A 10420-nucleotide genomic window follows, 5' to 3' on the forward strand; every position below is an offset into this window, starting at 1 on the left:
GACACACACTAGCATCCCTTGAATTCAAAATCCACTTGCCTACTTAAGCACTTGGCTTTTCACACTCAAGAAACCTTATGTTGCCTCCAAAAGTTAATTGGGGTTGGGGCTTTTTTAGAAAATAGGGTCTAATGGAAAGGATCCACAAGTACTACATAATACACTTAAAAGGAAACGAAGGAACCCACTTGAAAATCTAGGACAACAAAAAGGGCATTCACCACATAGGCAAAATAATAGGGCCTCAATTGATAGATCCCCATTGTTGGATCAACTCATACCTCATACACAAGGTTTATTTACACAATTCCATATGTCATTTACCATAATCGAATCATCATAACAATTTAATTGAGGCAATCCCAAATGTGCCTTAGACATCATTTTTGCCTAAAATAGACACTCTAGGTACAAGTAAATCTATTAGTGATCACAAGTTTTTGTTATGAAATTATAGAGGATGTTATTGTGATTGGACATGACACCTCGATGCATCCAAGCAACACATGACCACACTAGTATGAACGTGTGTAAATAAGACAATACACCATTGTTTTTCCTACCATTCTAGATGCCATGATGGTAGAATCTAGAGAACATATTTTGATCTTAATAATGTTGCCTTCATCCCTTTCTCTAATTGTCAGAGTCTACATTAAAACAAAGAAAATAAACACATTAGTAAAGAGAAAATAATTGTCAACTTCTACATCAAAACAAAGAAAATAAATACACTTTCCCCATTTCCCTTTTCTTTTAAACATTTATTTTCTCTTTACGACACAATCTCAATTTGAGCAAGATATTTTTTTATCTAAAAGATAAATTTAAAAATATAATATAATTTTAGTTTATATTCTAATGAAAAGAAATATATACTTCTCTTGCTCTCACTTTCTCTCTCAAACCCTAATGATGGATCATGGAGACTAATCCGAATTGTTGGTAACAAAAATTTTACATAGTCAAATCTAGAAAATACAAACTAATATATAGTAATAAAAACAAACATTAGGGGAAGAGCACTAGCTACCACCCATGTTCCAACTACTATTCACTCCTTGCTCACCCAACCCCCCAATTACTAACTTTAAAGAAACCAAAAACATGATAACTAAAAGCCTATTAATAAATTTCATATGTACTAATAACCACCCACTTTACCCCTAGTAGTTAGAATTTTTGAACTTTAATTGGAGTTGTGCAACTTTACTAGTACCATAACGCATGACTACTAAGGCATTTGTGCATAAGTATTGGCCATTTTTGAGGTCGTTGTAGTGCACAGTTATTGGGGCATCTTTAAGTAGCTATCAAACAACACTTTGAAATGACCACTTTTTGACCCTTGCATGCATAAGGGATCCCACAATGTGTCATTACTATCGAGAAGTTAGAACAATAGCTATAAGCAGTTAAGAATTTGATAGCTTTTTACATTCCAAAATATAAATATTTAATATTAATCACAATATCTTCAGAATAAACAACACATAATATTTATGTCTTCATATATGCAATAAATATAATAATTGTAAATTAAAACAAAATAAAATTTGAATAAATAAAATAGCTCCAAATTTATGTTTTTCAACATTTTTTAAATAAACTCAATAAAGATATCTATATTGTTTTTTTAAATATAAATTATTTTATAAATATTTCTTTTAAATAAAAAAACTCAATTTCAATTAAAAATATATATATTTATTAGATGTCCACCTAATAATTTAGAGTTACCTACGAATCAAAATCCTTGAATGCTAAATTCTATGGGTAAACATTCAGTCATCATTTTAACTTTGTTTTCTTCTACAGTGCCGTACAATGTAACAGAAACACATGCCCGCTAATTTCAACAGAATCGTCTTCAAATTCAAAGCTATGACAATAAAATTTAAGAATAAAATATTTAAGAATGAATAACTAAATAAATCCTACCGTTGGGAATTTGAACGATGAACGTTCAATTTGAAATTAACGGCTGTTTGGACTTCGAAATAATTCCTCTGTGACCGTTGATGCTAATGTCATATTTGCAGTCTGACACAAATTTAAAATCAGGGTTTTGGGAACCCATTTTGATCAAGAAGTCAGGATTTGCGGGGTTTTAACGTCCTCCAATTAAAGATTTGTCTGGAGGTTTTCTCTTTTCTGAATTTTCGCAATACAGGTCATTTTTCCCAGATTAAGCTTGCTCTGGAGGCCGGAGTTTGGAGAAAAGTGGCTTTGTATGTTAGGATGAGATTTTCTTATGATTTGGCTGGTTTTTGAGAATATTCCCCAGAAGGAGCGAGATTTGTTGTCATATTTTCACCGGGCGGCTGAAATATATGAGTTGTTGGAAATTTTAGTTATTTAGATGTTCTTCAGGGGTTATATTAAAATAGTTTATTGAAGAAGAGAAGAATGGTGGTTTTGAAGTAAATGTAATTGCAAGTTAGAGAGTAATATCTGTTTTCTGAAGAATTCGCCGAAAAGTAGTGGACGAAATCTGGCCAAATCTGCAGATTCAGCAGGAAGAAATGAATTTTGGGGTATTCTTAAGTAAGAATTTCGTTTTGTCGAGTTTTAATTTAATATTTGAGGAAAGCGGGAGCTTTAAATGCTTCCTGCAGTAGATTAAATATTTCTTAAGCATCAGGTGAAAGTCTCGTGAATTTATCAGAAAAGTTTGAAGTCTCTGGGCGGAGTAATTAAAGATACACAGCAATGGAGGTGTTTAAAGCTTTCTAAGGGAAAATTTAGAATATTTTTTAATTTCTTTTGCTCATGGATATTTGCCAAGTTTTGGGGTTTAACTCATTTGACAGCTTCATTAAAGCAGTAAAGCCTGGTTTTTGTAGAAACTTGGCATGGTCTAAGCTTTGAATTTTTTAGCCTTTGCGGCCACTATCTGAAGGAGGTAACTGCATATAGAGCCTTGCTGTACATTCTGGTGACTACTTATTTACTGGTTTGGTCATGGCGACATTAGTTCCGGGCATTCTTTTGAAGCTTCTTCAGAACATGAATGCAGACTTCAAAGTCACAGGCGAGCACCGCTCGGCACTATTGCAGGTAATTGACATAGTTCCTGTGGATTTGGACCGTAAAGAGTTATGGCCTAAACAAGGGTTTTCTATCAAGGTCTCAGACTCCTGTCATTCAACTTATGTTTCTCTTACAGAGGATCAAGAGGACTTAGTCTTGAGCAATATATTGCAGCTGGGTCAGTTTATTTATGCCGAGAAAATTGTTCCTGGATGTACCATTCCTCTTCTTCAGGGCGTCAGGCCTATTCCAGGTCGCCATCCTGTAGTGGGGACCCCCGAGGATTTGGTGGGTGTGCATGAAAATCAGGACCAGAAAGAGAAGCAACATGAAAGCCCTAGTTTTAAGGGTTCCAATCCTATTTCTGGAGAGAGCTTTGCGTCAAAATGGCCTCCTCGCCGCAGCTCTTGGGATCCAGAATCTGGACTTGAACTCGTGACCTTGGCTGGGGCAAAAGCAGATTTGCAGAGAAAATCACCCTTTGGAAAACAAGCTTCTTCATATGAGGTATTTACTCCTACTAAAGATATGGTGGAATCATTAAAGTCATCTTCCTCACCCTTTAGCAGGGCCACTTCCAGTGCTGGAAAACACCAGAGTGTTTCTCCTTCATTTACAGTTCGGTCTTCAATGATTGTGAACGCCATACCCAGAGCAGAAATTTCTTCAGGGATTTCAAAGAACTTGCGGAAGAGCTGCTGTGATATGCCACTACCTGGCAAAATTGTGAGGAGTAAGAGCGTCTGCGAACGCGAGAGAAAAATATCAAATTCTGTAGGTACATCTTTGCTCTCTTATTTGGTTATCTAAGTTCTTTTCGTTGCACTTTTGTTAGTTTCTGAAAATGTATTCATGCAGAAAGTCTTCTAAATATATTCTTAGAACAATTTTACTGTTATGCAGTGGCAAAGGTATTGCTGCACTTTTACTGTTTGTAGTGTTGGCATTATTCCTTCCGTAACATTAGGTGTAGTTATTTAGGCTCCTGCAACCTGCATATGCCCCCTGTTTAAGATTTTCTCTCCAGTTGAACTCTTCAATTGGTGTCCTATTAAGCGTAGGTTAGCTTTTAGGCACTGAACCTTCAAGCATAAAATAAAATTCAGAAAAAACCTCATTGCTAAACATTAGCTATATAATGTTTGATTTCCTTGATGGAGCACCTCTACTCTGCGAATGCGAGAGAAAAATATCAAATTATGTAGATACATCTTTGCTCTCTTATTTGGTTATCTAAGTTCTTTTCATTGCACTTTTGTTAGTTTCTGAAAATGTAATCATGCAGAATGTCTTCTTAATATATTTTTAGAACAATTTTACTGTTATGCAGTGGCAAAGGTATTGCACTTTTACTGTTTGTAGGGTTGGCATTATTCCTTCCATAATATTAGGTGTAGTTATTTAGGCTCCTGCAACCTGCATATGCCCCCTGTTTAAGATTTTTTCTCCAGCTGAGCTCTTCAATTAGTGTCCTATTAAGCGAAGGTTAGCTTTTAGGCACTGAACCTTCAAGCTTAAAATAAAATTCAGAAAAAACCTCGTTGCTAAACATTAACTATATAATGTTTTATATCCTTGCTGGAGCAGCTCTACTCAGCAAAGCTTCAAATAGACAATTGGTAAGATGGGTTAGCTCTTTAAGCCCCTAGCCCCTAGCTCAAAATCAAATATAAAAGAACCCTAATGCTAAATTTTAACTGTAGAATATTGTATATGAGGGTTGATTCTAGAACCCACTTTGTTAAGTAGATAACTATTTTTTAGGTTATTACATAAGTTGCAGGTCAGGGGCTTCGTGAATGAGACTAAATTGTAAGGTGTACTCTGATGGTTGACCTACTACCATGATTTTGAACTGCCCTCTGCTAATTTGCATACACTTCTTAGCTTGAGTACCCTATTATAACATTGGACAGATTGAGTTGTTTAGCTTGAGTACCCGTTATAACATTGGATAGATTGAGTTGTACTCAATCTATCCAATGTTATAACAGGGTACTCAATCTAAGAAGTGTATGCAAATTAGTAGAGAGCAGATATATACATATAAATACACAGAAATATATATATATACAAATCAGTTTCTCTTGCAGTTGTTCACTGATCTGTAGAAGCTGGTTTCACTCTCAAACTTTGTACATTACAAAAGAAATGGACACCTATACAATGTAATTCAGATTGTCTCACGCCTTTATTATATAGAATTGTTCTTGGACATTTAAAAGCATTTTTCATGCAAGTTGTTACATGTTTAGCAGAAAAAATCAGCATAGTATGCAAGTTTATAAAACTTGTACCATGTATCGAATGTTCCAGTCCTATTCACTGACACTTTAGACGAGGACGCTTCACATGCATCTCTAATAATTGATCCCGGATCAACAATTGTATTTGTCTGCTATTTCATGGGAGGAAGCCTGCTAAGCATTCTTTTTTCAGTTACTTCGATGAAGGGCCAAGGAATGCTTAATTCTTTGTTTTGAGAATTTCTTGAAGTACCTTGTAAAATGTTGAAATCATACATGCGAATTTCTAGCAGCTGTTTTCACTCTCAAACTTTGTACGTTGCAAAAGAAATGGACACCTATACAATGTAATTAAGATGATTTCACACCTTTTAAATAGACTTGTTTGTGGACACTTTAGAGCAACTTTTATTCAAGTGTTTACATGTTTAGCAGAAAAAAGCAGTATAACATGCAAGTTTATAAAAGTTAAACTGTGATCATGGTATCGAATGTTCCAGTCCTATTCACTGACACTTTAGACTAGGAAGCCTCACATGCATCTCCAATAATTGATCCCAGATCAACTTTTGTATTTGTCTGCTTTGATAGGAGGGAAGCCCAAGCATTCTATTGTCAGTGACTTAGATTAAGGCCCAAGGAAATGCTTAATTCTTTGTTTTTGAGAATTTCTTGAAGTACCTAGTAAAATGTTGAAATCATACATGAGAAGTGACTGAAGTTAATATATAAATGAAAATGCTTCTTTTTATTCCTCTCTTCAATTTGATTGCATATTATGAAATTGAAAAGTTAAGAAGTGTACCAAAAGGGTGCTTAGATCGTTGTTTGTTGTTTATTGCAGGAAAAGAATCCCACACCTCCAAAGTTGAATCATATCCGTGCATCATTTTCACCAGCAGGCAATTCAAAGATCAGAGCCTCAGTTTCTTGTCTGAAAAGTCCATCCATCCCAAAGCCTGATGTTGCTGCTGTTAGCTTCAATACAATTGATGCTGGGAATGGTCTTTGGAAATCTCTGCCAGGAAAGCTCAGCACGATAGGAAAGGTATGAAGTTGTCATTTGGCATTAAGAGTTCAGTTAGTAGTCAGCAGATGGCATTTGCCAATTCGAATTGATTTCCTTATATTTCCAAATGAGTACATATGATAGAGAACCGATGCCAATGGTCAATAGGTATTTTTCTTGTTGGAGGTAAAAATATAGATTCCCCGGAAAAGCTGGTCATGATGGAGGTTAGTCAGCAGGTGGCATTTGCCAATTCGAATTGATTTCCTTATATTCCAAATGAGTACATATAATAGAGAACCGATGCCAATGGTCAATATGCATTTTTCTTGTCGGAGGTAAAACTATAGATTCCCCGAAAAAGCTGGTCATGATGGAGGTAAATAGCTCAGTGGTAGAGTGACCCACCATCCAGTGTTCATCCCGGGCTTAAACGATTTGCGGGAAGTATTTGTCATTTGGCATTGTAGCCAAAAAAGCACAGATAATAGAGAACCAATATCACAAAGTTCAAGAGGTAAATAGAGAACATATGCATCATTTTCTTACTGGATGTAAGAAAACACACTCCCAGGAAAAGTTGGTCATAAAGAGGCAAACGGATCAGTGGTAGAGTGACTTAAACCTAGGGGTCATCCTAGGTTGGCATTAAGCAGTTCAGTCAAGTGGTCAGCAGGAGGCATTTGCCAGTTTGAATTAATTAAGAGAAAAGATAAGATTGTGGTAATTAATTAAGGATGACAATTTAGGGGTCATCCATCCTGGGTTAAATAGTAGGAAAATTTATGTCATATTTGTCATTTACTTTTAGTATTAAGCAATTCTGTACAGTGGTCAGCAGGTTGAATTTGCCAACTTAAATTAATTTAGTTAGGGTCAAAATGAGTACATATATTTCAATAAAAAAAATGAGTATCTGTCAGTATTTTTCTGGTTGGAGTTAACAATACACATTCTAGGGGAAAGTTGGTCTTATAGAGTTAACAATACCATTAAGTAGCTTAGTGGTAGAGTGACCACAAAACCAATGTCAAAGGTCAAGAAGCAAATAGAGATATTCGTCTTTTTCTTGTTGGATGTAACAATACACACTCCGGAGGAAACCTGGTCATGATAGAGGTGAGTAGCTCAATGGTAGAATAATTGACCCTCCAGTCAAAGTTCGTCCTGGATTTAGAGTGTATTTCTTCCATTGGCATCAAAGATAAAATAAATATTAGTTTGACAGAGATTCTACAAAAACATTGCACCAAATTTGTCTAGGACATGATCCCAACCTCATCCCTTGATTCAGAGTCTTGCATTCAGCAAGATCGATCTCTGATAGGCTCATTAAGAACCATTCAACTTCACAAAGTGACCAAAGACCCATTGACATCAATATATTTTAGATATACAGTTTTCTATAATATGCTTTTCCAATACACCAATTTTTAATTTTTCTTCCATATTTGAAGTCCACAATATTAAAAGTTCTATACAAAAGTTGCTACCATTGACATACATGGCAAGTAGATTTGAATCCTTGTCTGTCCCAAGGTTTCTACAATCTGTCTAGTCTGATTAACTGGGTCTTTGGTTTTGTCGGCCGGCCTTAAACCACACACTAAGCAAGATATTAAGCTTAGAGAATGTTAGTCAACTCTGAGTATTTAACACTTTTAAGCCTAGAAGTATATTCTTAGTGTGGCCACACACCTTAAGCAACATATTAAGCCTAAAAATGTCAGTCAACTCTGAGTGTTTAAAACTTTTAAGCCTAGAAGTATAAGCTTAGTATATGTGATTTAAACCGTTCTGATTTTGTCTGGTCTTGTTATCTTTTATTAACGGAAGAGACGTATTTTGGATGAGAATCTGAAATAAGCAAAGGGTGATCGCAGGAAGCTGTGAGCAAGCGTGATGCAGCTCGTGTTGCAGCACTGAAGGCACTGCAGGAAGCTTCCGCAACCGAGACAATGGTGCATATTCTCCAGTAAGTATAAATAGTCAAGCAATATTTTTGAGGGAGTTATTTTTCTATAAGGATAAACTTATGCATATTCTCGAGTAAGTATAAATAGTCAAGCAATATTTTTGAGCGAGTTATTTTTCTTTAAGGATAAACTTACGCTACAGAAATTAATTGGGTTTAATATTTATGTATTTTAGGAAGCTTGCAGAACTCTGTTCCTCTGCAGATCCGGAAATCCCAGGAACCTTTGTAGAACAGTTTATGGATTTACACAGTCAAATCTCGCAGGCCCTTGCCAACATGGAATCAATGACCAAGACTCTAACACCAGATGCAGAATGCTCTGTTCTCAATGAAATAGAATGCAATTCGACACCCCATGGATCACCATTGAAGAAATTGTCAAGAACTTTCCTTCGAAAATCAACTCAGGATCTATCAGGTGTTTCAAAGGCAACAGTCTCTACTCAAGCGCCTCTACCTCCCAAGCGAAATTTGGCTCAGTCAATTTCATGCTCCCCTAATAGAATGCCCATAAGGAACTCATCCGTAGGATTTGACAGCAGCCCTATACCCAAAATGTCTTCTTCTTACATTCCAAGGACTCTGAAATCTACCAGATTTTCTGATCAGAACAGGGGTTCAACTCAGTCAGATCAGCAGCCTGGTGATACCGAAGAATCCAAGGGAAAGAATGGTCTCCTACAGATGGTCAAGCTTGCAAGACAGATTAAAACAGAAGCAGAATCCTGGTTCATTGAACTGGTGGAGAAAGCCATAGACAAAGGCTTGAAAAGCATGAAGTCCTCTGAAGACACCAAAGCAAAGATAGCAAGCAAACAGGCATTGCTGACTAAACTAATTAATTGGATTGAACAACAACAGTTAAGTAGCCGTTGCAAAAGAGAAGGATTATCTTCCAATCCTAAAGTGGCAGAGGTGCTCAGGAGATTGAAACTCAAAGTGAAGAAGTCCTAAGTCTTTCAAGATGAGATAAATGACTTACATGTCCTTTAGGCCAAATTGGTCTGTAGAAAGATTGTTTCATCATATGTATCTACTGGTTTAGCATATTTGTTTCCATGTCTACTAGATATACGAAACGTTACTTATTCTTTTATTTAGGTTGAATATTAGTTGTAATCCAATATGTTTGACTATTGGATATAATATATGTAACCTATTCAATCGTCTGAATTTTAACAGAGATTCTATGGTCTGTGTTTCTTTGTCAAGAATATGTAGACTGTTGTAGCGGAAGACTCTTGTAGACTCTTGTATTGATATATAAATAAAACTTAATTGAATAAAAGATTGACAATATTCTGAGAGATATATTGATATGCCCCTCGCATGCCAAAACTGGCCTATTTGCTGTTATTTTTAAAATCCAGAAACAAAGCTAAAATCATTATTAATTCTCACTCATGAACAATAGTTTGTTTAACTGTATTAAAGTATATGAATGCCAATCACGAACAATAATTTGTTTAGCTGTCTTCAATCTGAAAAATCTTTGGGGATGAAAAAGTCCATCAATACTGATATGGGCTTCCTTTTCCTTTAAAAAAAAAATCAATTTTCTTTCGTTATAAGCATCTTGGAATTGCTTGTATAACACCAAAATAATTATCGTGAATCATTTGTTAGTGGCCCACCCCAAATTCTTTATCTTTGTGGGAGCAGAAAAATAGTATTTATTATATAATAAAGTTTTAAACAGGGCCGTTCGTCAACAATATACCTCATGGTTACTTATGGATAAGAACGACCGTTCGTCAACAATATACCTCATGGTTACTTATGGATAAGAACGTTTGTTGATGCCAAGGTATCTCTTTGAGGAAGAAAAGCTCTTCATTTTTAAGCCTTATTTTTTTTTTTTAATTAATTAATTTATTTTATTTTATCTTATTAACCATAGGTGAGACAGATAAATTTTGAACAATACAATAGATCTTCATACGATTAAATTAAGAGGACATTCATAGATTGAGTTGGTTTGTATAGTTAAGTAGATCTAGTGGTGGTGATCTTGTGCTTTTGAAAGAGAGGTCACAAGTTCAAATTCCACAAAGGTTTAAGGTATGTACAGGTATGTATGTATGGATCTGATTTGCACAAGATACCTTGAGATGAACTTTGAGCAGATAAGAAAAATGAATGTGTTGAGTGTTG

General features: G+C 35.4%; 1 protein-coding gene across 1 annotated transcript; it reads left to right on the forward strand.

Annotated features, from left to right (window-relative positions):
• Nucleotides 1-1978: 1978 nt before the first annotated feature.
• Nucleotides 1979-9585, forward strand: LOC131078255 (uncharacterized). The gene is made up of 4 exons (XM_058015918.2): nucleotides 1979-3807; nucleotides 6124-6327; nucleotides 8172-8263; nucleotides 8440-9585. Exons 1-4 carry the CDS (start codon nucleotides 2965-2967, stop codon nucleotides 9218-9220), a joined length of 1920 nt encoding a protein of 639 aa, XP_057871901.2. The 5' UTR covers nucleotides 1979-2964; the 3' UTR covers nucleotides 9221-9585.
• Nucleotides 9586-10420: the final 835 nt, after the last annotated feature.

The sequence above is a fragment of the Cryptomeria japonica genome, chromosome 7, assembly GCF_030272615.1.
Source record: "Cryptomeria japonica chromosome 7, Sugi_1.0, whole genome shotgun sequence".
Taxonomy (NCBI): domain Eukaryota; kingdom Viridiplantae; phylum Streptophyta; class Pinopsida; order Cupressales; family Cupressaceae; genus Cryptomeria; species Cryptomeria japonica.

Coding starts and splice junctions, on each gene's coding strand:
- LOC131078255 (XM_058015918.2), top strand. CDS start 2,965: ATGGCGACATTAGTTCCGGGCATTCTTTTGAAGCTTCTTCAGAACATG. Junction 6,328..8,171: donor AGCTCAGCACGATAGGAAAG/GTATGAAGTTGT, acceptor GGGTGATCGCAG/GAAGCTGTGAGCAAGCGTGA. Junction 8,264..8,439: donor ACAATGGTGCATATTCTCCA/GTAAGTATAAAT, acceptor TATGTATTTTAG/GAAGCTTGCAGAACTCTGTT.